This window comes from Pleurodeles waltl, chromosome 3_1 (assembly GCF_031143425.1).
Source record: "Pleurodeles waltl isolate 20211129_DDA chromosome 3_1, aPleWal1.hap1.20221129, whole genome shotgun sequence".
Classification (NCBI taxonomy): Eukaryota; Metazoa; Chordata; class Amphibia; order Caudata; family Salamandridae; genus Pleurodeles; species Pleurodeles waltl.
In genome coordinates this window covers 1,720,642,334-1,720,669,925 of record NC_090440.1, presented here as the reverse complement: position 1 = coordinate 1,720,669,925, position 27,592 = coordinate 1,720,642,334, and the positions used below count along the sequence as shown (strand labels likewise).

At 44.0% G+C, this 27,592-nt stretch overlaps 1 protein-coding gene across 7 annotated transcripts in view; it reads right to left on the bottom strand.

Moving 5' to 3' along the window:
- FN1 (fibronectin 1) overlaps positions 1-27,592 on the bottom strand; it is a 169,419-nt gene that overhangs the window by 8,924 nt on the left and 132,903 nt on the right. For 2 of the 7 annotated variants that reach the window (XM_069225626.1, XM_069225630.1), the window contains 11 exons: positions 27,390-27,554; positions 27,148-27,303; positions 26,066-26,179; positions 23,839-24,108; positions 22,391-22,578; positions 21,278-21,365; positions 20,509-20,685; positions 19,549-19,638; positions 18,410-18,589; positions 6,568-6,657; positions 4,397-4,905 (listed from right to left, as the gene is read on the bottom strand). In XM_069225626.1, coding sequence (XP_069081727.1) covers positions 4,397-4,905; positions 6,568-6,657; positions 18,410-18,589; positions 19,549-19,638; positions 20,509-20,685; positions 21,278-21,365; positions 22,391-22,578; positions 23,839-24,108; positions 26,066-26,179; positions 27,148-27,303; positions 27,390-27,554 — 2,027 coding nt within the window. The remainder of the gene's footprint in view (positions 1-4,396; positions 4,906-6,567; positions 6,658-18,409; positions 18,590-19,548; positions 19,639-20,508; positions 20,686-21,277; positions 21,366-22,390; positions 22,579-23,838; positions 24,109-26,065; positions 26,180-27,147; positions 27,304-27,389; positions 27,555-27,592) is intronic. The other 5 variants (XM_069225629.1, XM_069225632.1, XM_069225631.1 and 2 more) reach the window with 3 other exon arrangements.

Below are 27,592 nucleotides of genomic sequence, written 5' to 3'. Positions count from 1 at the left end.
CCATTGGCTACTAACCCCCCAGACCTAAACACGCCCTTAAATTTAGTATTTAAGGGCTACCCTGAACCCTAGAAAATTAGATTCCTGCAACTACAAGAAGAAGGACTGCCTAGCTGAAAACCCCTGCAGCGGAAGACCAGAAGACGACAACTGCCTTGGCTCCAGAAACTCACCGGCCTGTCTCCTGCCTTCCAAAGATCCTGCTCCAGGATCCTGCGACCTCGACATCCTCTGAGGACTGCCCCTGCTTCGAAAAGACAAGAAACTCCCGAGGACAGCGGACCTGCTCCAAGAAAAGCTGCAACTTTGTTTCCAGCAGCTTTAAAGAACCCTGCAAGCTCCCCGCAAGAAGCGCGAGACTTGCAACACTGCACCCGGCGACCCCGACTCGGCTGGTGGCGATCCAACACCTCAGGAGGGACCCCAGGACTACTCTAAGACTGAGTACAAAAACCTGTCCCCCCTGAGCCCCCACAGCGCCGCCTGCAGAGGGAATCCCGAGGCTTCCCCTGACCGCGACTCTTTGAATCCTAAGTCCCGACACCTGGGAGAGACCCTGCACCCGCAGCCCCCAGGACCTGAAGGACCGGACTTTCACTGGAGGAGTGACCCCCAGGAGTCCCTCTCCCTTGATCAAGTGGAGGTTTCCCCGAGGAACCCCCCCCCTTGCCTGCCTGCAGCGCTGAAGAGATCCCGAGATCTCTCATAGACTAACATTGCGAACCCGACGCTTGTTTCTACACTGCACCCGGCCGCCCCCGCGCCGCTGAGGGTGAAATTTCTGTGTGGGCTTGTGTCCCCCCCGGTGCCCTACAAAACCCCCCTGGTCTGCCCTCCGAAGACGCGGGTACTTACCTGCAAGCAGACCGGAACCGGGGCACCCCCTTCTCTCCATTCTAGCCTATGTGTTTTGGGCACCACTTTGAACTCTGCACCTGACCGGCCCTGAGCTGCTGGTGTGGTGACTTTGGGGTTGCTCTGAACCCCCAACGGTGGGCTACCTTGGACCAAGAACTAAGCCCTGTAAGTGTCTTACTTACCTGGTTAACCTAACAAATACTTACCTCCCCTAGGAACTGTGAAAATTGCACTAAGTGTCCACTTTTAAAACAGCTATTTGTGAATAACTTGAAGTATACATGCAATTTTGATGATTTGAAGTTCCTAAAGTACTTACCTGCAATACCTTTCGAATGAGATATTACATGTAGAATTTGAACCTGTGGTTCTTAAAATAAACTAAGAAAAGATATTTTTCTATATAAAAACCTATTGACTGGATTTGTCTGAGTGTGTGTACCTCATTTATTGTCTATGTGTATGTACAACAAATGCTTAACACTACTCCTTGGATAAGCCTACTGCTCGACCACACTACCACAAAATAGAGCATTAGTATTATCTCTTTTTGCCACTATCTTACCTCTAAGGGGAACCCTTGGACTCTGTATGTGCTATTTCAAAGTAAGGAATAGCATGCACAGAGCCAACTTCCTACAACTACCACTTATTAATTTCTTAATTCTGCTTTCGTCCCTTCCGCTACTTTACAATCCTTAATGGAATGAGTCTATCCTTCACGTGGTTGCATCCAACTACTTTCATTGAGCACATCAATTAACTAGGTTATCCTCTTAAATTGCTTCAGACTCTCGTATCCATGTACTGTTTCTACCATCCTACTTATTTTTTTTTTTTCAAAACCTTCCTGCTGCTTCCTCGAAACCCCAGATCTCAGACACTTGGCGGTGTTGAGTTGTTCTCCAAACCCCTCCATTATTTTGTTTTCCATTTCTTATGGTAGTTGCATTATTTTACTGGCCAGCTCCTTTCTCAAAAAGGAAAAAAAGCCACAAACCTTAAAACGCACCCCAAGGTTACTTATGCTCATATTATTCAGCATTCGCAAAAAGCACAAAGCCAAAAGACTAACGCCATTCAAAGGTGGGAACTGTTTTCTTTGCCATTGCTTGTTTTAAGTAGGACTTCTGTTCTTTTTTAGAAGAAATGAAACCAAGAATCACACATACCTGGATGCCACAGCTATCCCTTCCTTCCCTTTATATTTTGGCAGGGAACAGGGCGGGGAGAGGGGGCGAAGATTCATTCTCAGAAACATGAGGAGCAGATGGGATCTCTTGGCATCAAAATGTACTAGCGCAAGCATTAAGAGTGAAAACCTACTAAAAACTATGAGCCACATTGCCTAATATATTTAGGAAGTGTAGAGCTCTTGTAAAGAGCGATATAAATGTTACTTTACAATTTAAAAAAATAACATATATACATATACAAATATATATATACATATACATATACATATATATATATATATATATATATATATATATATATATATATATATAAATAAACTGTTCAAATGGTACCTTAGGCATTACAATGAATGGTCCCTACCATCAGTGGATGTAAAAAATAAATCCAATAAAAAAAAATACATAAAAATAAAAAAAACACACACAAGCCCACAAAAAATGGTGAGATGGTCTTTTGGCACAAGTAGTATAACAATAAGGGCGGCGGTTCCAGCCACTGAATCATAAGCACAAAGCTCAATACAAATCTATGTTGTATTAAATATGTCCATTTGCCAGCATTCGGCAAGTTCTCCTATTACATGTTTTTTTATCTAGTGGAAAGAAATTCGGGTTTGACTCAAATCTTTAGCAACTGCTTTACAATCCTGCACAATTTCATTTTATTTTTATTTGCTAAAGGTCTTATAAAATGCTGAATGAGATCAAACAGGACTCCCTGAGAACGATTAAACTCCATAAAGGGTGTGAATTTCCACCGCATCAATTCATCACCAATCCTACTGTCAACTTATTTTAAGCATCCTCCAAACAGACCTTATTACAGGAGCATCAGACACTGTGCGACTCTATTAAGTGTCCTTCAACTCACCACAAGGACTCCAAGTGGACAGTCTTAAATGCAGAAACCGTACCCTCTGCATCATGTCAGTTTGATGGGATTTAAAATAAATAAAAAATAATTTACCCTATATTCAGAAGCACATTCAGCACTGCAACTACCATTTGGGCACCTTCGTCAATAAGGTGAGTTTGGGTAACGGACTGCAATTTGCAGACTCTCATACTATTCAATTGTAGAGGAACACATCCAGGCATTCAGTACTGCTGTTCTGGGTATAGCAGCACAGTCATTGAGGCTGGCAATAAATTAGAATTAATTTACCTGCCGTTTAAGCTTTGAGTAGTACAGATTATCTGGTGATTTTGCCTCCCTAATCAGGCACTTGGCCAATGATGGCACGAGTGCAGAATCTAAACATGGTGCATACTTCAGTGGGGAGTGTGTTTTAGTGGAGTTCGGATGAATGAGCAGCATTTGGTGATGGCTTCTGGTTTGAGGACTAATTCATAGAAACATCTGCTTAAGGCTAATCTTCAGTTGGAAGTTTGTCTCTCCACCTATGTCAATCACAGGTCGAATAATTTTAACAGACTCCTGTGGAATTTCTACTACAATATAAAAACAGTGTGGAGCTGGTCTTCCAACTCCATGTACCGATTACAACTTCATTCACCTACATGTTCATAAACATCCATTTGGTGAAATTAACAATCAGAGGGGTATTTTTGATAATGGGTGACTGGAAATCAAGTGGAGTCATTCTGTTGTGAAGACCAGAAACCGTTGTTTCAGCTCCTTGTGCCTCTACTGAAGGTCTGCTCATTTTGGTTTCAAGAGAAACACTTCAATAACCACCATGACTAGTTTCAGGATTAGACATGGAAACAACCTTTGTGATTGCTGCCCAATTTATCAAACATTTCTTCATCCAAACCACTGAAATGAATGTACAACAAACACCAAATGTTTGGGCGTTAGGAACCCGCAGGGTTATGCTGCAGATTTAAGGTAATTTACGTTCTGTTACAGAACCCTGTTTTAATTATCACCCCATAAATCAACCAGACCCTGTACTCCGATTAGGGGACTATATCCAGAGTAGTCTGAGGATTTGCAAAAACACAAAAATGTAATTCTGTATCCAAACGGCACCATCCGATATACTTAAGTCTCCCTATTGTACTAGGAGGGAGGTAAAGGGTGTAGATAAAAAAAAGGGGGTAAAAGGCCAAAGTTACACATGTTCGAAAGTAACATAAAAACTCCCAGAAAGAGGTCTACAAGTTTGGAATCACAGCTTAACTGGTCACATTCAAACACCTTTCCTCATTTACTACCAAACGTGGACCCTACTACCTTCATAGGAGAGGATCTGGGATTATAAAATTACTGTAAGAAACAGATTTACAGACTTTCATAAAACAAACTCAAAAGGCAAACCTAAAAAGGGCCGGATGCAGTGCACAAAGCAAATTTAACTACAGAAAAATTCCGTTACCTGCTGAGGTGTTTCCTCGTTACCAACAGGGTGACAGGTGATGATGTACTCTGTGGTCTCCAGCAGTGGCCTCCATGAGATGGTTGTCTGAGCTTCCTGGCCTGTTCTGTCAACTTGTTGAGGCCCAGAGTCATGAGATGTAGGTCTGTCCATGTCAATCTGACGTGGAGGGAACCTGGCAAGTTCAATATCCTCTCTGATGGTTGGAACGTGCTGCCCTGGGGTATACTTGTCCAGCGTGTGCTGCTCAGGTGCTTGGTATCCAGGCTTCACTGGGGTGGCAGTTGTGGGTAGCACAGGACTCCTAAAACCGTGTTCTTCCAAAAAGACCTGCTGCCCCTGATGACCAATATTCTGCTGACCGCTGGTGCCTGGAAGTTGAATACCGTTTCCATTGTCAAAGCTGGTCTGGGAGATGAAAGGCGTATTCTCCACAAGAGAAGGCACATCTAAGATCTCCTGGCCTTGCTGGCCAGGTTGAGCGAGGGTAACCAGCCGCGGAAGCTCATCTAGCCAAAGAAAGGGTTAGAAGCAATAAAAAGCAAAGCTCATTGGCAGCGGCGAGAAGCTGCGTTAGTCAAACCAACACAGATATAACCAGGTCAAGCTTTGACTTGAGCCCTGCAAAAAGCCACCGCAATTAAATCCCAGTGTAAGCATCTGCAAAATCAGCCCATTGGTGTTATGGCACTAAATTAACAGTCTGCTAAAGGGAAACATTTCATAATTACATGGTTAAGTGAAAGACCAGCTCTAGCTTTAACCAAACACGTGACAATACAGTTCATCTGAATAGAATGTGGTAATCAACAGATGTGATGGCAACACAATTTAGGTGAAAAGTTTCTTCAAACCCAGACAAGGATGTAAACAACCTCTAAGGTCTCGTGGCTAGGTTTTTAAAGTCCCTTCGAGAAAAAGGTCCTGTAAATGGCATGGACAATAGTCCTGAAGCGACACTAGTGCCAAATACATGAAGACACACTGAGTGGCCCAAGTGCCAGCTGCCAAACAATAGTTTAAATAGCCAATGTAATCATGTACCACACTGCAACAATATCCCATCTCTTCATGGGCTCACATCCTTAAAATAAAAATGTTCAATTACTCTGCTTGTGGATGGCAGACTACTTTAGTGAGTAGTGAACACCTTACAAGGTAGAGGCAGGCAGCAAAACTACATTTTCTTAGAGCTGCTAACCAAAATACAGCAAACTGACCCAATTCACTCATTTATAATTAAGTGATCATCCTGTACCTTCTAGCCAGCTGCCTACGGAAATGGCAGCAAGCAAATGGACTATATGAATGGTGCGCTTTAAGGCTTCTCAAGTGAGTCAACGTACTGCTGTTGGGGACAACAGTGAGCACTGCTGACTGGAACGAATGGGCAGCTGGAGAAGAAATCCGTATTTCAGTTTATTTTTACAGGTTTGATAACTTATTTCAAACCTGTGGATACACTGTTTGACCAGCATAAGATTGTCAGACTGATAGGTCAGGTGACAGTCCAGATGGAATGGCATTCCAGAGGGAAGAAAAAAAAAAAAAAAAACACAGTGGTTGGATAGGTTTGCCTTTCAATGACTAATGGAAACACCGTAAGCAATTAAGAGGAATGTGCCACAAACCGGGTCCTTAACACTAGCAATTCTCGAAGCAAACAGTTCAGCAATATCCGTGGAAACCTAAAACTGATTTAAAGAATGATAGGTGGGAGTTAAGCATAAAGAGGGGTCAACATGAACCCTGTGAACGCACCCAGTAGGTGGGACATGCAATTTATCATGCAAAACTGGAAGAAATCAGTATCAAGCATGAACAGTGGAAGTCAACTCAAAAGCAGACAAAGTATGCTTTACAAAATCCAAGTCTAACCACCAGAGTAACTCAATTGGTTGACAGGGTTATACGCATGAGAGAAAACAAAAAGCATTAAATATATTTCCTGTGTACCTACAGTCTTGTCCAGTGATTAGCAAAACATTACTCTGATACAAAGGTGGTGGTGGAGGGGGGTGAGGGTGTAGGAAGGTTAAGGATTTATGTTTGTTGAGAAACTATTAGGCTCAAACTATCACATATGCATGCTTGCTACCTCTACCATAACATTTCCATGATCACATTTAAACATGGGGCTTGCTAAGGGCCCCAGCTGAGAAGATATTTACCAGTCCTTTTTTTGCCAACTAGAGGTCCACTCTTGTAGTTGCTCCGAACAGCAATAATATATATTGTGTACTCTGTTCCTGGTTCCAGATCTGTTGAAATGATGGAAATGTAATTAAAACTATAGACTGTCTAACTGTACAGCGTACAAGGATATATGCTGGGTTTTCTGTATAGAGATGTAGTCACCGTACAACAATCTGCAGCACCCAATTGCCTTTCTGCTTCACTGGCCCATTGTATCTTAATTTTCTGTTAGGCCTACTGGTGCATAACAGCCCTCGCCTCATCCCCCCCAGATTTATATCCCTTTTCATTAGTACCCCCTAAACCAAACTGACCTCTGGTACATCCAGGTTCCCCCTGCAACCTTTCTGAAAGCATAACAAGCTTTTCTAAATTTTTAAAGATCAATTTCAAATCAAAGGAAAAACGAGCACTGAGCTAGCAAATGGTATAATTCCAGACATCCCTGAAAAACCAAGTGAGGACTGTAAAGACATGGCTCCCTGTTGCAGTTACCCCCCCCACTTTTTGCCTGATACGGATGCTGACTTGACTGAGAAGTGTGCTGGGACCCTGCTAACCAGGCCCAAGCACCAGTGTTCTTTCACCTAAAAGGTACAGTTGTCTCCACAATTGGCACAACCCTGGCACCCAGGTAAGTCCCTTGTAACTGGTACCCCTGGTACCAAGGGCCCTGATGCCAGGGAAGGTCTCTAAGGGCTGCAGCATGTCTTATGCCACCCTAGGGACCCCTCACTCTGCACAGACACACTGCTTGTCAGCTTGTGTGTGCTGGTGGGGAGAAAATGACTAAGTCGACCTGGCACTCCCCTCAGGGTGCCATGCCAACCTCACACTGCCTGTGGCATAGGTAAGTCACCCCTCTAGCAGGCCTTACAGCCCTAAGGCAGGGTGCACTATACCACAGGTGAGGGCATAGGTGCATGAGCACTATGCCCCTACAGTGTCTAAGCAAAACCTTAGACATTGTAAGTGCAGGGTAGCCATAAGAGTATATGGTCTGGGAGCCTGTCAAAAACGAACTCCACAGCTCCATAATGGCCACACTGAATACTGGGAAGTTTTATAGCAAACTTCTCAGAATAATAAACCCACACTGATGCCAGTGTTGGATTTATTAAAAAATGCACACAGAGGGCATCCTAGAGATGCCCCCTGTATTTTACCCAATTGTTCAGTGCAGGACTGACTGGTCTGTGCCAGCCTGCTGCTGAGAGACAAGTTTCTGACCCCATGCAGTGAGAGCCTTTGTGCTCTCTAAGGACAGAAACAAAGCTTGCTCTGGGTGGAGGTGCTTCACACCTCCCCCCTGCAGGAACTGTAACACCTAGTGTAAGGAAATGCCTCCTTGGCATGGTTAACCCCTGACTTTTTGCCTTTGCTGATGCTATGTTTTGATTTGATTTGATTTGATTTGATTTGATTTGATTTGATTTGATTTGATTTGAAATTGTGCGGAGGCCTGCTAACCAGGCCCCAGCACCAGTGTTCTTTCCCTAACCTGTACTTTTGTTTTACACAATTGGCACACCCTGGCATCCAGGTAAGTCCCTTGTAACTGGTACCCCTGGTACCAAGGGCCCTGATGCCAGGGAAGGTCTCTAAGGGCTGCAGCATAGCTTATGCCACCCTGGGGACCCCTCACTCAGCACAGACACTGCTTGCCAGCTTGTGTGTGCTCGTGAGGACAAAACGAGTAAGTCGACATGGCACTCCCCTCAGGGTGCCATGCCAACCTCACACTGCCTATGCAGTATAGATAAGTCACCCCTCTAGCAGGCCTTACAGCCCTAAGGCAGGGTGCACTATACCATAGGTGAGGGCAGCAGTGCATGAGCACTGTGCCCCTACAGTGTCTAAGCCAAACCTTAGACATTGTAAGTGCAGGGTAGCCATAAGAGTATATGGTCTGGGAGTCTGTCAAACACGAACTCCACAGCACCATAATGGCTACACTGAAAACTGGGAAGTTTGGTACCAAAGTGTACATTTTATTGTAACATACACCCCAGAGGGCACCTTAGAGGTGCCCCCTGAAACCTTAACCAACTACACGTGTAGGCTGACTGGTTTTAGCAGCCTGCCACACTCGACATGTTGCTGGCCACATGGGGAGAGTGCCTTTGTCACTCTGTGGCCAGTAACAAAGCCTGCACTGGGTGACGATGCTATCACCTCCCCCAGGCAGGAGCTGGAACACCTGGCGGTGAGCCTCAAAGGCTCACCCCCTTTGTTCCAGCACCCCAGGGCACTCCAGCTAGTGGAGTTGCCTGCCCCCTCCGGCCACGGCCCCACTTTTGGCGGCAAGGCCGGAGGAATTAATGAGAAAAACAAGGAGGAGTCACTGGCCAGTCAGGACAGCCCCTAAGGTGTCCTGAGCTGAAGTGACTAACTTTTAGAAATCCTCCATCTTGCAGATGGAGGATTCCCCCAATAGGGATAGGAATGTGACTCCCTCCCCTTGGGAGGAGGCACAAAGAGGGTGTAACCACCCTCCGGGTTAGTAGCCATTGGCTACTAACCCCCCAGACCTAAACACGCCCTTAAATTTAGCATTTAAGGGCTCCCCTGAACCTAAGAATTTAGATTCCTGCAACTTACTGAAGAAGAGGACTGCGGAGCTGAAAAAGCCCTGCAGAAGAAGAAAGAAGACACCAACTGCTTTGGCCCCACTCCTACCAGCCTGTCTCCTGCCTTCAGAAGAAAACTGCTCCAGCGACGCTTTCCCTGGGACCAGCGACCTCTGAATCCTCAGAGGACTGCCCTACTTCCAAGAGACCAAGAAACTCCCGAGAACAGCGGCTCTGTTCAACAAAGACTGCAACTTTGTATCCAGAGGAGCAGATTTAAAGACCCCTGCAATCCCCGCAAGAAGCGTGAGACTCGCAACACTGCACCCGGCGACCCCGACTCGACTGGTGGAGAACCAACACCTTAGGGAGGACCCTCCGGCGACTCCGAGACTGTGAGTAACCAAAGTTGTCCCCCCCCCCCCCCCCGAGTCCCCACAGCGACGCCTGCAGAGGGAATCCCCAGGCTCCCCCTGACCGCGACTGCCTGACTCTAAAATCCCGACGGCTGGAAAAGACCCTGCACCCGCAGCCCCCAGCACCTGAAGGATCGGAACTCCAGTGCAGGAGTGACCCCCAGGAGGCCCTCTCCCTTGCCCAGGTGGTGGCTACCCCGAGGAGGCCCCCCCTTGCCTGCCTGCACCGCTGAAGAGACCCCTTGGTCTCTCATTGAAATCCATTGGAAACCCGACGCGTGTTTGCACACTGCACCCGGCCGCCCCAGTGCCGCTGAGGGTGTACTTTGTGTGAGCTTGTGTCCCCCCCCCGGTGCCCTACAAAACCCCCCTGGTCTGCCCTCCGAAGACGCGGGTACTTACCTGCTGGCAGACTGGAACCGGGCCACCCTCTTCTCTCCATTGAAGCCTATGCGTTTTGGGCACCACTTTGAACTCTGCACCTGACCGGCCCTGAGCTGCTGGTGTGGTAACTTTGGGGTTGCTCTGAACCCCCAACGGTGGGCTACCTTGGACCCAAACTTGAACCCCGTAGGTGGTTTACTTACCTGCAAGAACTAACATTACTTTACCTCCCCCAGGAACTGTGAAAATTGCACTGTGTCTACTTTTAAAACAGCTAAATGTGTTTTATGTAAAAAGTATATATGCTATTGTGATTATTCAAAGTTCCTAAAGTGCTTACCTGCAATACCTTTCATGCAAAGTATTGCATGTAGAATTTGAACCTGTGGTTCTTAAAATAAACTAAGAAAATATATTTTTCTATAACAAAACCTATTGGCCTGGAATTGTTTCTGAGTGTGTGTTCCTCATTTATTGCCAGTGAGTATGTACAACAAATGCTTAACACTACTCCTTTGATAAGCCTACTGCTCGACCACACTACCACAAAATAGAGCATTAGTATTATCTCTTTTTGCCACTATCTTACCTCTAAGGGGAACCCTTGGACTCTGTGCATACTATTCCTTACTTTGAAATAGTGCATACAGAGCCAACTTCCTACACCTAGCAGGGAGCTTCAAAGGCTCAAGCTTCGTGTTACAATGCCCCAGGGCACTCCAGCTAGTGGAGATGCCCGCCCCCTGGACACAGCCCCCACTTTTGGCGGCAAGTCCAGGAGAGATAATGAGAAAAACAAGGAGGAGTCACTGGCCAGTCAGGACAGCCCCTAAGGTGTCCTGAGCTGAGGTGACTAACTTTTAGAAATCCTCCATCTTGCAGATGGAGAATTCCCCCAATAGGATTAGGGATGTGCCCCCTCCCCTCAGGGAGGAGGCACAAAGAGGGTGTAGCCACCCTCAAGGACAGTAGCCATTGGCTACTGCCCTCCCAGACCTAAACACACCCCTAAATTCAGTATTTAGGGGCTCCCCAGAACCTAGGAACTCAGATTCCTGCAACCTAAGAAGAGGACTGCTGAGCTGAAAAACCCTGCAGAGAAGACGGAGACACCAACTGCTTTGGCCCCAGCTCTACCGGCCTGTCTCCCCCCTTCTGAAGAAACTGCTCCAGCGACGCTTTCCCCAGGACCAGCGACCTCTGAATCCTCAGAGGACTGCCCTGCTCTAGAAGGACCAAGAAACTCCCGAGAACAGTGGCCCTGTTCACCAAAGACTGCAACTTTGTTTCCAAAGAAGCAACTTCAAGACAACTGCGTTTCCCGCCAGAAGTGTGAGACTTGCAACTCTGTTCTCCACAAGTCGAGCCGGGGGCGTCGGGTGCAAACACTTCAGGGAGGACTCCCCGGCGACTACGAGACCGTGAGTAGCCAGAGTTGCCCCCCCTGAGCCCCCACAGCGACGCCTGCAGAGGGAATCCCGAGGCTCCCCCTGACCGCGACTGCCTGCTCCTCAGATCCCGATGCCTGGAAAAGACCATGCACCCGCAGCCCCCAGGACCTGAAAGATCGGAACTCCAGTGCAGGAGTGACCCCCAGGAGGCCCTCTCCCTTGCCCAGGTGGTGGCTACCCCGAGGAGCACCCCCCCTTGCCTGCATGGCTGAAGAGACCCCTTGGTCTCCCATTGATTCCAATTGGAAACCCGACGTGTGTTTGCACACTGCACCCGGCCGCCCCCGTGCTGCTGAGGGTGTACTTTCTGTGCTAACTTGTGTCCCCCCCCCCCCCCGGTGCCCTACAAAACCCCCCTGGTCTGCCCTCCGGAGACGCGGGTACTTACCTGCTGGCAGACTGGAACCGGGGCACCCCGTTCTCCATTGAAGCCTATGCGTTTTGGGCACCACTTTGAACTCTGCACCTGACCGGCCCTGAGCTGCTGGTGTGGTAACTTTGGGGTTGCTCTGAACCCCCAACGGTGGGCTACCTTGGACCCAAACTTGAACCCCGTAGGTGGTTTACTTACCTGCAAGAACTAACAATTACTTACCTCCCCTAGGAACTGTGAAAATTGCACTGTCTAGTTTTAAAATAGCTATGTGTTTTATTTGAAAAGTATATATGCTATTGTGATTATTCAAAGTTCCTAAAGTACTTACCTGCAATACCTTGCTTTCAAAGTATTACATGTAAAAATTTAACCTGTGGTTCTTAAAAGAAACTAAGAAAAGATATTTTTCTATACAAAAACCTATAGGCCTGGAATTGTCCTTAACCCTACTCCTTTGATAAGCCTACTGCTCGACCACACTACCACAAAATAGAGCATTAGTATTCTCTTTTTGCCACTATCTTACCTCTAAGGGGAACCCTTGGACTCAGTGCATACAGAGCCAACTTCCTACAATGACAGTAAGGAAAAGTTACTTACCCAGTGAGCATCGGTTTGTGGCATGTAGTGCTGTAGATTCACATGCCCTGCGTACTTTTGCCACCTAGTGTTGCAAGTTGTTTTTGTTTGAAAGTCTTTAAAGTCACAGGACATAGTGGCTCCCCCTCTAGTTTGCAATCCTGGACTCCATCTTCAGACTGTTTTCTCGCAGTCGAAGATTACTGAGTGTAATGGAAGGGTAGATAATCTAAAGGATCATGCATGAAAATGTGTATTATGTACTGTAACAAACACATGACCCGGGGAGGTGGGTGGGCGCATGTGAATCTATAGCACTACAAGCCACAAACACATGCTTACTGGGTAACATTTACCATTTGACGGCAGGTGTAGCTGTAGATACACATGCTCTAGATAGGTTAAAAAGCAGTGCCTCCATAAATGTGGTGGCTAACCTGTGGGCGGGTCAGTATTTTCGAATAAATTACGTAGCACTGCCCGTCCTTCATTGGATTGTTGGCATGCTAAAATGTCCAAACATTTAGTTTAGTGAATTTGTGTGGTGTTGACCATGTACCTGACCTACAAACGTCAGCTATAATTATGTTCCCTATAAATGCACCTTTCTTACATGTTGAATGCGCTCTAGAGGTAATAGGTAGTGGCCTTTTACCTTTTGCATAACAAGTTCTGGTACATTTAACAATCCATCTTGCTATAGTAGATTTAGTTCTATGATTATTGTAGGAAGTTGGCTCAGTATGTGCTATTTCAAAGTAAGGAATAGCATGCAGAGTCCAAGGGTTCCCCTTAGAGGTAAAATAGTGGTAAAAAGAGATAATACTAATGCTCTATTTTGTGGTAGTGTGGTCGAGCAGTAGGCTATCCAAGGAGTAGTGTTAAGCATTTGTTGTACATACACATAGACAATAAATGAGGTACACACACTCAGACAAATCCAGCCAATAGGTTTTGTTATAGAAAAATATCTTTTCTTAGTTTATTTTAAGAACCACAGGTTCAAATTTAACATGTAATATCTTGTTTGAAAGGTATTGCAGGTAAGTACATTAGGAACTTTGAATCATTTCAATTCCATGTATACTTTTCAAGTTATTCACAAATAGCTATTTTAAAAGTGGACACAGTGCAATTTTCACAGTTCCTGGGGGAGGTAAGTTTTTGTTAGTTTTACCAGGTAAGTAAGACACTTACAGGGTTCAGTTCTAGGTCCAAGGAAGCCCACCGTTGGGGGTTCAGAGCAACTCCAAAGTCACCACACCAGCAGCTCAGGGCCGGTCAGGTGCAGAGTTCAAAGTGGTGCCCAAAACGCATAGGCTTCAATGGAGAGAAGGGGGTGCCCCGGTTCCGGTCTGCTTGCAGCTAAGTACCCGCGTCTTCGGAGGGCAGACCAGGGGGGTTTTGTAGGGCACCGGGGGGGACACAAGCCCACACAGAAATTTCACCCTCAGCGGCACGGGGGCGGCCGGGTGCAGTGTTAGAACAAGCGTCGGGTTCGCAATGTAAGTCAATGAGAGATCAAGGGATCTCTTCAGCGCTGCAGGCAGGCAAGGGGGGCTTCCTCGGGGAAACCTCCACTTGGGAGAGGGACTCCTGGGGGTCACTTCTGCAGTGAAAGTCCGGTCCTTCAGGTCCTGGGGGCTGCGGGTGCAGGGTCTTTTCCAGGCGTCGGGACTTAGGTTTCAGAGAGTCGCGGTCAGGGGAAGCCTCGGGATTCCCTCTGCAGGTGGCGCTGTGGGGGCTCAGGGGGGACAGGTTTTGGTACTCACAGTCGTAGAGTAGTCCGGGGGTCCTCCCTGAGGTGTTGGTTCTCCACCAGCCAAGTCGGGGTCGCCGGGTGCAGTGTTGCAAGTCTCACGCTTCTTGCGGGGAGTTGCAGGGTTCTTTAAAGCTGCTTCTTGAAACAAAGTTGCAGTCTTTTTGGAGCAGGTCCGCTGTCCTCGGGAGTTTCTTGTCGTCGTCGAAGCAGGGCAGTCCTCAGAGGATTCAGAGGTCGCTGGTCCCTTTGGAAGGCGTCGCTGGAGCAGAGTTCTTTGGAAGGCAGGAGACAGGCCGGTGAGTTTCTGGAGCCAAGGCAGTTGTGGTCTTCTGGTCTTCCTCTGCAGGGGTTTTCAGCTAGGCAGTCCTTCTTGTTGTTGCAGGAATCTAATTTTCTAGGGTTCAGGGTAGCCCTTAAATACTAAATTTAAGGGCGTGTTTAGGTCTGGGGGGTTAGTAGCCAATGGCTACTAGCCCTGAGGGTGGGTACACCCTCTTTGTGCCTCCTCCCAAGGGGAGGGGGTCACAATCCTAACCCTATTGGGGGAATCCTCCATCTGCAAGATGGAGGATTTCTAAAAGTTAGAGTCACCTCAGCTCAGGACACCTTAGGGGCTGTCCTGACTGGCCAGTGACGACTCCTTGTTGCTTTCTTTGTTCCCTCCAGCCTTGCCGCCAAAAGTGGGGGCCGTGGCCGGAGGGGGCGGGCAACTCCACTAAGCTGGAGTGCCCTGCTGGGCTGTGACAAAGGGGTGAGCCTTTGAGGCTCACCGCCAGGTGTTACAGCTCCTGCCTGGGGGAGGTGTTAGCATCTCCACCCAGTGCAGGCTTTGTTACTGGCCTCAGAGTGACAAAGGCACTCTCCCTATGGGGCCAGCAACATGTCTCTAGTGTGGCAGGCTGCTAAAACTAGTCAGCCTACACAGAGTCGGTTAAGTTTCAGGGGGCACCTCTAAGGTGCCCTCTGGGGTGTATTTTACAATAAAATGTACACTGGCATCAGTGTGCATTTATTGTGCTGAGAAGTTTGATACCAAACTTCCCAGTTTTCAGTGTAGCCATTATGGTGCTGTGGAGTTCGTGTAAAACAGACTCCCAGACCATATACTCTTATGGCTACCCTGCACTTACAATGTCTAAGGTTTTGCTTAGACACTGTAGGGGCACAGTGCTCATGCACTGGTACCCTCACCTATGGTATAGTGCACCCTGCCTTAGGGCTGTAAGGCCTGCTAGAGGGGTGTCTTACCTATACTGCATAGGCAGTGAGAGGCTGGCATGGCACCCTGAGGGGAGTGCCATGTCGGCGTAATATTCTTGTATCAAATTATATAGAGATGGGAGACGTTGTGGTCATCTTAGCCATCCTTCATTCTACATGGAATGCTGAGGGCTGAGAGAAACCAGGAGGGTTCTAAGGTTGATAGTTGTGGAGAGAGCGGTCAATGACAGGCCAATAAAGACTCATCTTCATCACTTAATTCATCTGTATTTGTGTTAATTCGATATCACCACATTTTGTCGTTCTAAAGTTTTTTGTTCTAGCAATATAGAACATAGGCGCTCTTTTCGCATCACGTGTGCAGGACTCTCCCAGGAACTGAATCAGGTTGAGGAAAAAAAAAAAAAAAAAAAAAAAAAAACACACATTAATTCAATAGTCTAATTGATTTGAAATTGATACACAACCTTAGGTATAAAAGTTGGATTAGTACGAAGAACCACTTCATCCTTATGTACCTGAAAAAAGTGGTTCTTGTAATGTTAATGCCTAAAGGTCATTTGCACGTGTGAGAGAAGTAACTGAAACTAGAAATGCTACCTTCCACGATAGACATTGTAGAAGACATGAGTGCATTGGTTCGAAAGGTGGTCCCATAAGCCTGGTGAGTATTAGATTCAGATTCCAGGAAGGGATAGAAAGTAGTCTTGGTGGCATTACTCTTTTAAGTCCTTTCGTCAAAGCTTTCATGACAGGGATTTTAAAAAATAGAATAATATGGTTATGTAAATAAGCAGCTATAGATGCTAAATGTAACTTTAGAGGTATATGCTAAATTTGATTTTTGCAAATGGAGAAGTTACAAAATGTTGTGTAGAGACTTGAAAAGAAATCCAATTTTGAGAAATACAGTAATGAACAACAAGCTTCCACTTAGCTGCATAAAAAGTGCTAGTGGTTGCTTTTCGTGCTTCCTTAATGTCCATACTTTCTTGAAGTACATTTAAATACCCAAATTCTATGACTTCAGGAGCCAAATTGCAAGAATAAAGGCCTTGGGATATGGGTGGCTGACAGTAGATATAGGTATAGAGGAAGCTTCTCGTGCGGTACTAATGAAAGGTCCAGTAGCCTGGTGAGCCATGGTTGTTATGCCCATGGGGGTGCTGCCAGTATCATTGTGAGAGTTTGTCAGAGTTTCTGAAGGACATCAAAGAAAAGGAAGAAGTGGAAAGAGTAAGCAAATATCCCTTGCCAAATCATCCATAGAGCATTGCCCTTGGATGGAGAGTGAGGAAGCCTGGAGGCAAAGTTTGGTCATTTTGTGTTTTCTTTTGTTGCGAATAGATCCAACACAGAACACCCCATCTTCGGAAGTAGGATTGTAGGACTCTGGGGTGGAGTTTCCATTTTTGGACTTCTTGCAGCATCCAGCTAAGGTCAGCAAAAGTGTTGTGTTCCTGGAAGTTGTTCTGCCAATTCGCAGATGTTGTAACTAATGGCACACTGCCAAAATGTCTGTGCAAGGCAAGACAACTGAAGTGAGTGTTCCCCTCCCCAGTTTCTGCAGATAAAACATGGTTGTCATGTTGTCTGTGTATGAGGACTACTTTGAGATGTCATACAAAGACTTTGGAGATACTAGCAGTTCATCTAGCACGCAGAGAGTTGATGTGCAAAACCGAACATGATTCCCAAGACCTGGATTGTGTGGTTGTGAAGTTGAGCATCCCATGTGATAAGCGTCCATTGTGAGAATGGCTTAGGGAACAGGGTCTAAAAACGGCCACACTTTGGAAAGATTGGTTTTTGTTTTTACCACTGGAGAGTGTGAGAGGTGTGGGTGTCTACCAACACTAGATCCTCCAAACGACCCTGTGCGAATGTAATCTTTTAGGTAGAGCAGAGGCTCACTGCCTGTTGACTTAGGAACCCCCTTCATTTCTACAGTCATTTTGGCCTCCGAATAAGAGTCTTGGACCAAAAATGCCTCTTCAGCAGTTGATGCCTCTTGAACCTCCTGCTCCACATCACACATGACATCCTGCTTGGCGAAAATACTGGGCGTTTTCTCCAAATCCTGTCTCTGCCTTTCAATGAGCTTGTCTGTCTCGTGCAGTTTTCTTCTACCTGAATGATTGGGAGGCCTTGGTCTTCCTCTCCGTCTGGCTATAGTCAGAGGTTACAGACTGGACGGTGATCAGTCAGATGGAATTTGAAGTGAGACTTTGGACAGAAACGGAATGAGGTCAGTTCTTTATTCTCGATTAAGTTGAATGGAGAAAACGGCCACCCCAACAGCATGGCCCCAAGTTACTTATACAGATTTTTCCCCCGATCCCAAACGCAATGTTAAAGATAACGCAATCAAAACAATAGATTGGTTTGGAGATTTTTCTCTATCTTGGGCCGGAGCTTCGAGATAACATGACTGGACCAAACAGTAGCAGAAACTCTGAAGATGGAGTAAATGATCATTTTCATTGTAAACAAGACGAGGAGTCACTATGTCCCGTGACTTAAGACTTTCCAACAAAAACAATTTGCAACCTTCCGGACCCACCACTAGATGGCAGAAGTATGCAGAGCATATATGTCTACAGCTACACATGCCATGAAACACAAATTTATAGGATATTAACAAAGCAGCAGTTAGAATTTAATGATATTTACCAAGCCAGAACAAAATCAAATTATACAGCAGAACAATATATCTGGGACTACACTCGTCAACAATAACTTCTTCTAGTCTTTGCTCCACAATAACTCACTCCTAGCATCCCCAGTAAGTCTCAATTTCTAGTACTGATACCTACATGATCTGTGTTAAGTATGCAACTGATCTAATTCTTTAGTTAATGTTTAAATACATTTAACTAACATTAACCATCAACTGGCTCCCAACCGACTGCTCCCAAATAAAATATAAATAAAAATCTGGTTCAGCATCTGCAAGTTATGTGGATTTTCCCCAACTACAGCCTCAATAAAGGGATTATTTTGTTCTGCTGCCTCCTCTATTATATGAGAAAGATATTACACAGGCATGCATCCTTACTTGTGATTGTGGCTTCTGTGGCACCAGGGTGAGGTCGTGGAACTACTTCCCTAACAGGTCCTCCTGGTTTCTCATACTTGATGATATATCCAGTCAGTTTGGAACGAGGTGGTTGCCAGGAGAATAGCAGGGAGTTGCTGGTGGTAGTCAAAAATCTCAGGTTTGAAGGAGAATCAACAGCTTACAAAAAGAAAAAAAAAAAAAAAAAAAAAAAAAAAAAAAAAAAGAAGAGAAATGGTTACAAACCTCTGAATTCCAAATGATCACAAGGCAGACAATTGCTAAATACACCAACTACCCGCTACAACATATTTTGTTACTTTTTGTGAAACATGGAAAAGCAAGCATTTAACAAGTCAATGCAACAAACTGTCAAGTGGCAAGTTCAGCAGGGAAAACTGCAATGATGCCAGAAATGTAGTACAGGGTGTATAGCGAAACGTATTGACATTTAATCAGGAGCTTTATTATATACTAAACAAACTACCCTTTTATTTCAGTGTTCACAAGGCAGTATACACAAACATGGGAGATGAAATAGCAAAGTGGGTGCCTTTCTTTACAAACGTCAAGGAATCCTTGAGCAGGAGCATAAATATTTATGTTAAAACCAAAAAAACAAAAACTATATTAATCTATATATATATCTATATCTATCTATTTTCCACTTAAAAACCCAAAGGTTACAAGGGATGTTATAGTTAGGCTCACATTTTAAATGTACAAACCATAGAAATTCACCAATGAGTTACTGGAAGTAACTATAATTAGTGCCCCAAGGTAAAATAGAACACCTGCCAGTGCCAGTTATCTGATCAATAATTTTACTGCAAAGATTACTTTGATATTATCAATTATATTATCAAAGATGTAATCAGTGCCATCATTTGTGGCTAATTAGCAGTGAATGGCAAGGGCGCGAGTTCTAGTTACTTTAGGGAATGAATTGGTTAGTTGAGATAACTGGCGAATTTCTAAGCTTTTGTAAGTTTAAAGTGTGTGCCTCACTATAACACCACCAGCAAAACTGTACTACATTCAGCAGGAGTATTCCATGTTGAAATCTTCAGTTCAAATTGCAAGTTAGGGGTCAGTAATGCCCTTCTTCGATTAGGAATTTCCAGAAATCACTTAGTTACCTGTTGTGGCATCAATAGTCACTGGAGAGCTGCGAGCATTATCATTCAGGGTGTAGATGTGGATCTTGTAGTCGGTACCTGGCTGCAGGCCTGTAGTTTAGGAACAAGCGGACGTTACACATCCTTTATTCTCCGTAAGGTCACACCCCTAAATCCAATTCCTTAGCCCACTCTGGAATTATACTCTTCTATTCAGCATTACTAAACTTACCAGAGTAGTGAGAATAATGAATCTTGAAGCATTAAAAAAAAAAAAAAGATGAAATGAAGGGACAATAGGGTTAACAATTAGATAAAGTGTACCGAGTTTAGGTCAAGTAGGTACAGACTCATTCTGGATTCAGAACAAACAGATTATAGGAATTGACCTTTAGACTGACTGTTTTCAAATGTAAAAATGTACAAAATTAGCACAGTGCTGAGTTACCAGGACCTATGTTGGATCACCCAAGCATCCTCTAGCTCTACTTCGTAACCTAATTCCTAAACAAGATAGAACCTAAATAGATGGCATTGGTATTTTGTCTCATTAGATTGGTGCTGTGCAAACTGGTAGCAAGCTAAAGTATTTATACCTGGTTTGTAGAGCACAAGGTTGCAGTGTGACTCATTTCAGAAGCATTGATGCAGTGTGTGAGGTTCTTATAGGTCTCCAAACATAGTGCTTCGATTTGAGCATGCTTGCCCAGTCATAAGGCCTACAAGCTACAGCTTGTATGCATGGCTGCCAAGTCACATTTTGTGACATACAGGGCTACCACAATACGCACAGCACTTGAATGTATAATATACTGATGCACAAAATACACCTTTACAGGGACTACTGCACTCCAGGCCCTTCTACTCTATTACAAACTGATTTTCTGCAATCACTATTTTTGCTGATGGTCGCTGATCCCTGAAGTTAGTGACAGATGAGACTGTCAATTATTAAGTATCTTGCAACAATGAAACACTTGCCAGTGATGACGTAGGTTCGTAGGTCAGGGCTGATCGTCCGCTGGATTGGGTTCTGACCTCCTGCTGGGATTGCATCAATATGAAAGCCGGTGATGGTTTCAGTCTTGGTGCGCCATGTTATTGTTACAGTTGTCTCTGTGACATCTGTGATACGGGGTCTGCGAGGTGGGCTGACATCTGTAATGAAAGGGGGCAAAGATGAGGTCAGTGGTTAACCTGTTAAGTTATTCATCAGATGGTGGAAATGAAAAATAACACGAAGACTAAAGTCAGTACAGTCCATAGACCACTGAAATTTAGACAATTTCACAAGTCAGGCCCTATACAGATTACTCTGGCACATAGCACTCCCTCTGGCTAAGATATGGACCATGTACTACCAGTCCCACTAGTGGAAACTATACAAGTACTGCATCAGTGTTTCAAGCCTGTCTGATTCTGGATCCATCCTAGACTGTTAAAACTAGCTACCTTTGGGAGACAAACAGATAAAGTAGCAGGTCTCTATACAAGTGCAGAACCACCTCTGGGAAGCCACATAGCCAATTTATACTAGCCAGTAACCACCAACACCTCCTGGATCAACAGGCATTTCATTGCTAGCATAGGTGCTACGTACTCATGGTTGATATTTAAACTTTTAAGAAACATTTTTTGTTAAAGTCCATTTTGGAATGATCCACGAACATTCAAGGCCAGAAGAATAAGATACCACAAAGGCATCATCTATTGAGTGATGTTGGTGGAGACAAGATGTATGAGCACATACTTTCTTGAGTAGTCACTATGCCTTGAGCAGGCCGACTGGTCAGGGAGTCCTTCAGAGCATAGACACTGACTTCATACTTTGTTGCCACCTGGAATCAAATATAAAGTATAATTTAAAAATAAAATAAAAAAATAAAAACATTTTTCCAAAGACATTTCTTTATCAAACAAAATAAAAAAGGCAGATTTAACAGTGTTCAAGAATAAGCTTATATGGTAAACACAACACATACCTGTAGACCGTCATGACCTAGTTAGAATTAAGCTTTTTGTAGATTAATCATAGACTTGAGAAATTTATACCTAAGGTGTTTAGGACAAAATGTGGCCAACAAGCTCAGATGACTAGACAATATGGCTGCAAAACAATGTTCCTACTGTGCCGGTAAACAAATAGGTTTCCATTTAGAACAAACTGGCAACTTTAGAAAAGGTTGAATAGTGAAAAATTCTGCTAGTGTTTTCTGTAAAAGTGTTTATAGTCCATACAGCGCCATAATCAGATGGTGGTTGGCTATATTGCTTCCATCTGATTTCTGTGTTGAGGTTTGGCCTCCTGCACCTCTACCCCTGCAGTTGGGAAGGCTGTATGAAATATTTCACCAATTTTGAACAGAACATTTTCCAGAATAATGCATGTATGACTCTTGACAGATTATTTTCATATTAGTGGACTATTTATATTTGATGCTGTGCATCAAGTTCAACAATTAAAGTTGCAAAGGTGACAAACCGGCATTACGTGTCTAAGCGATAGTACTCCACTATGTTACACAACTTCCTAGATCCGGATGTCATTCCCCAAACCCAAAATAATGCACCCTATCCCACCCCTCTACTTACCCAAACATATTAAGGAACAAGAGTCGCGAAGGCAGTTCTTCGTGGACACAGATACAACATTTGTTTGGGTTTTTTTCTTTTTTTTTTTTAGTCTGCCAAGCAGAACTAGTCAGCAGATACATGCCCAGTGCAGATGCCTGGATCATTGCTAGAAAGATGATGGAAGTGTAATGTTGCTATGGACTAAACATCTTCAACTGATGTACTAAATTCTGAGAATCCTGTATAAGTAACAAACAAATGTTCCATCGAGCCAATACAAATGGCTTACCATCAACCCAGTTACAACTGCAGAAGTGCTATCGGGAGAAAGATTGATCTCCTTCATTGGTCCGGCCTTCTCCTTGGGGTGAACTCGCACACGGTAGCCAGTCAGCTGCACATTAGGAGGGCGCCAGCTCACAGTCACACTAGTTGGGGTAATTTGCGAAAACAGCAGGTTTGTTGGGGGAGGAATTGCTGTAAGGCATAAAGGAAAGGGTGGCGGTTAGCAAAATATTAAGTTCATGCTAAGGCTTTGAGACTCCAAAATGGTAAATAACTAGTTGTGTCATGGTGAACCAGTACAATATGTATATTTACGTGGGAAGAGTGCTACTAACAGGCAAAGAAGGCAATTTACAATGAATGTATAACTTATCACTCCAGAAAAAAAGAACATCCCTATTTTATCACCATGACCACGGTTGAAACACCAGTTTCAAAATGCTGTGCCAAGTAGAAGGGGTGCACTGTAATTTTGTACCTTCACTTCATAAATATGGTTGCCAATCTGAAATAGATTTCCACTCTTTGGTTGTGAGATTGATGGAATTTTGCCATCAAGATTTTGTGTACTAAAGTAAAGCAGTTCTTTTGCACTGTTGAGTAATTTGGTTTGTACACTGTTTAAAATTGCCATTATCCTCTTCTGCCACATGTGTTGTGGTAGTTCTGCTGAATTGTTGTACAATACAGACTTGCACGGACACTCGCACTGTCAACTCTTGCGTATGGTCACAACTCTGGAGAAGGTGGCAATGCTGGCAACAATACCCTTTATAAGGAATCATTTTACTATCATAATATGTAGTACAGTTTGGTTGTCAGTGTGCAACATGCTACCAGAAGACTACACTAGTTTGGTCTTTAGAATGTATTCCCCATTGTAGAAGAGTGTAGGAGTCCAAGGACTTCACTGTAATTATTAAGTGAATAAATCAAGTAAAACAAAGTGGGGTATGGTGTATATATAAACAACTGAAGCGCCTTCTAATGCATAATTTGTCTACAAGAAAGGAGGAGAGATAAAAAAAATAAAAAAAAATAAACACACACTGTAACCAGTTTGCTAATGCAAAATGATGCAACACTTCCCAAACTAACATTGTTTGCAGCGCATGTTGCATCAAGTTTAAACAGTACACAAATCAGCACCAGTATCTTTTGCAATCATTTTAACTGCTTCAAAACAAATCCTGCTCCTCATTTTAAATCAGTTATTTCTGGTCCAAATGCGACAAATGTTATAAATGATGCCAGTTATCCTCAAAGAGCAGCCCCATAATATCCCACGGACATCATCTTTTGATATAAGAGCTAGACAGTGAATTACCTTTGACAGAATGTCCACAATTAATGACACTAACGTCTAGAATATGGTATATAAATTAATTCTCTTGGAGAGGACACACGCCCAGCCCAAATATCACAACAAGCATGACAGCAATAAAAGTATACCTGTGACCTGAGTTCCTATCAGCGGCTGACTTTCCATGTCATCGTGTAACGCCACAACACTAACGGTATACTCTGCACCGGGTCGAAGGCCGTGCAGCTGTGCAGTATCTTCGTCTCCATTCGGTGCAGGAACTAGCTCGTGAATCCCATCCTCTGGGTTTGAGTAGGTCACCTTGTATGTGGTGACCTGCCCCTTCGGGCTTTCCCAAACTAATTTGAGGGAATCGACATCCACCTCGGTGAATGCCAGTCCTTTAGGGCGGTCAATGTCTGTTAGGCAAATTAACGTTGATAAATTAGCAGCGTAAGCAACAGGCAGGCAGAGACCAGAGGAAAACGAACATAGTGGGTAGGGGCAGAAACATTAAGAGGTAGATTTGTGGAAGAGAAAAGCAGCATCACATGCAAAGCAATTTTCTGTAATAGATTCATTTTTATTGGCAAGATAAACTCTAATCCAATATTGCAAATGACTTCAAAGGTAGTTTGAGATGGGAAATTGACCATCACAAAAGCACCAAAGGAGTGTGGCAAAGGAATCAAAACGGACTAGAATCCATTCTATTTCACTGAATATCTAGTTTTACTGGCATCACAGGAGTAGCAGTTTTATTGCGGACTTTTACAAAAAAAAAAAAAAAATATTACTTCAACATTTTACACTTCTCCGAAGTTATTTGGATTTTTTTTTTTTTAAATCGCCAATTAAAAAATCTGCAAAGAATGGAAGAGAACATATTTCTGAAGTCATTTGCATTACTGTGTTAGTCACACGAGGACAAATGTTGTTCTCGCTCAGGGATGTTGAAATAAATCTACAGCAATCAAGAAATCAACACTGCACATCCAGTCACCAAAATGGGCAACGAAAGGAAACAAAAACATTTTTTTTTTTTTGCACAAGACTAAAGAAAAGGAAAATTGGTAAAGCAGAAGCGTCCCAGCAGCTGAAGCCTCCGTGTTTTTCTTTTTCTTTTTTATATAAACAGAATGTGTCCAACATGGAACAATTCATCCCGTGATACCAAGTATATTTCCTGAAAACCAGTGGGGTTTTAAAACATCTAATTATTTTCCAAACTAACACTACATGGCTTGCTAGATATCCACTCAATGGCCATGCCAAACTATTTCCCCCACAATGTCAGTACCCCTATCAGGTAAAGCATTTAAGTTTCACACAATACGACGTTACTAAGGAAACCCAATGATGGCTATTAATGTTGAATCAACTTCAAAAGAATGCGTTTATCAAAAAACCTATACACAGTACATTCTGTATTCAAATCACAATCTTCAGTTGACATTGATTCATACAACATTTCATTCTTCAAGGAATGACAGCCTTTAAAAAGGACTCTATAAAAGGCAACACATTTTGAGGAGGTATTCAGCTTTTCCGGAGAAGATAATTAGTGTGGACTCTAATTTTTTGTTTCGGTTGCAATCTTGGATAGGTTTTTAGTCAGTGGGTGGCTTCTAGTTTACAGTTTTAAAAAGTACACCACAGCCAAACTCTTTAAATATTAACAATACCCCTCAGTTAGCGGTCCTTACCGCTCATACCACAGATGCCAACAACCCCAGTTGTATATAGATTAAAGCATATAATTACGTTCTCACTCCTTAATCACTTCTCTTATTCAACAATCCATGTACAGTAGATGGTGGGCAGCTGAACAAAAGTAGCCTGCACTGTTGAATTAGATAGCGGGGAGAGTGGGGGGAGGGAAGAGATCCGAGTTTGCAAATTTGGAGCAGTTTCGAACTTGTAAGAACAAGCAGTTTGAGTGTTTCGGGGGAGGAGAGAAACACAGCCCAGACAAAGTCTCACAAATAGCCCCCCAAAAAAAACAAGAAAAAAAAAAAAAATAATAAAAAATAAAAAATAAAAAAAAGTCCACACACTGGCCTGTCCACACAATGACGATTGCCCTATAGGATAGTCTGACTCTGTACACAAGTACATCCTGTGTGATAGCTAAATATATTTGATCGGTCTCAGATGAATACCATGTACATTATAAGTAAAAGTTCTGGCTTCATTCCCTCATTCTTTAGTGGTTGATAGACTGAGAAACACAGAGTTTTCTAATGCTATTTCTCATTCATACGTAAGCGCGATACTAGTCTCCTCCAACTGCAATCCTTGGAACCTCGAAACCAATTTTGAAATTTATTTAAAAAAAAATAACAAAATAAAAATATGAATAAGGGGCATACGTACTGGTGACTGCAGTCTCAACCAGAGGCTGGCTTTCACCGTTTTTGCCTTGGGCATAGACGCTCACCACATATTCCACGGTTGGCTCCAAGCCTTCAATGGTCATTTCAGTTTGATCTGGATAAAATATAAAAAAAGATGCCAGAACATTAGTTACATTCCACAGTCACGGTTCTACCTGGCAAGCCAAAAAGGAGTGCGCGTACAGCAAGTTAGAAATAATGCAGAGAATAAATCCACGATCAGTGCTGCAGGAATGAGAGACTGAGTAAGCACTTCAGATATCAGATGCATTTTATGCGGTAGGTCTAAGACATATCAAACACTACAAAATTTACTTTCTTCAACTAGCCAGTCACCCACAGGATCTATATGCCCGGATGGTCTGTCACTGGAAAAATGGTCAGTGGGGAGAGATGCCGTTAACTGGTAGAAGGTGGTGGAGGGGGGGCTGCAGTGGGTTCAAACAGGTAGCAGGGAGGGGTTCATACACTGGTTTAACGGGTGAGGGAGGAGGTGGTTTTAACCCATAACTCAATATCAATCAAGAAGAGATATTTCCAGTTTTACCAAGACCCGCCTGGAAAATTACCTTTCTCAGTTCAGTCAACCGCCCTATGAAAGCAACTGCCTTTATGCTGTCCAAAAAATGAAGGCAACCTCTGATTTCAGAGGACAGTTAAAGCAATCCGATTCAGCTAGGATATATATGGAGCCTTAATCGGGAGTCAACTCAACCTAACCACAGTGGTTATGGTCTTATGTATAGATGGGTTTTTGTACCCAATTAGCATCTCTTTAAACAGAAGTAGGCAGATAGGTGAAAAATGCCTCTCACTGCAAATAAATGCAATTTTATTTTAATGAGGATTGTTGCTTCTGCACAACCAGATGGTCATAGTATGAGAAGCTTCAGACCCTCACTTTGAAAGCTGGTCCCATTCCATAAGTAGGAAAACTTAGATTAATTAATACCATACTAAAACAGTTTATACACATGGCTTTTTTTTCCAAATTAGAAATTTCACATAAATGTAAGTATCAGCTGGTAGTGTGGAATTCACTGCAAGTTTGGATGCCCTTACCTGGGGGTACAACATGCGACACAGTAGGACCCACACCACTTTTGGGGACACTGGTGACTCTGTAACCTGTGACTGGAGTAGAGGAAGGCATCCAGCGGACTTGAATGCTGTGATCTTGAACATCAGTCACTTGCAACTGAGTTGGTTTATCCACCACTGCAAAAACAAAGTTACATTGTCAGAACTCAAGAGAGGAGTTGTGGAATTGTTGCATATTAACAGGCATGCTTTGTAGTCAGCACCTGTTTTGTGTGTGACTGTGACTGGCTTGCTAGATGCAGGGCTATCTCCTCGCCCTGTAACAGCATACACAGTGATTATGTATTCTGCTCCAGGCTTCAGACCACGGATGGGGGCATCAGACCTGTCACCCGGTACCGTGAATTCCTGTACTGGAGTCTCACCTCCTAGGAGAGAACAGATTTAGAATAATACCAAACCCATT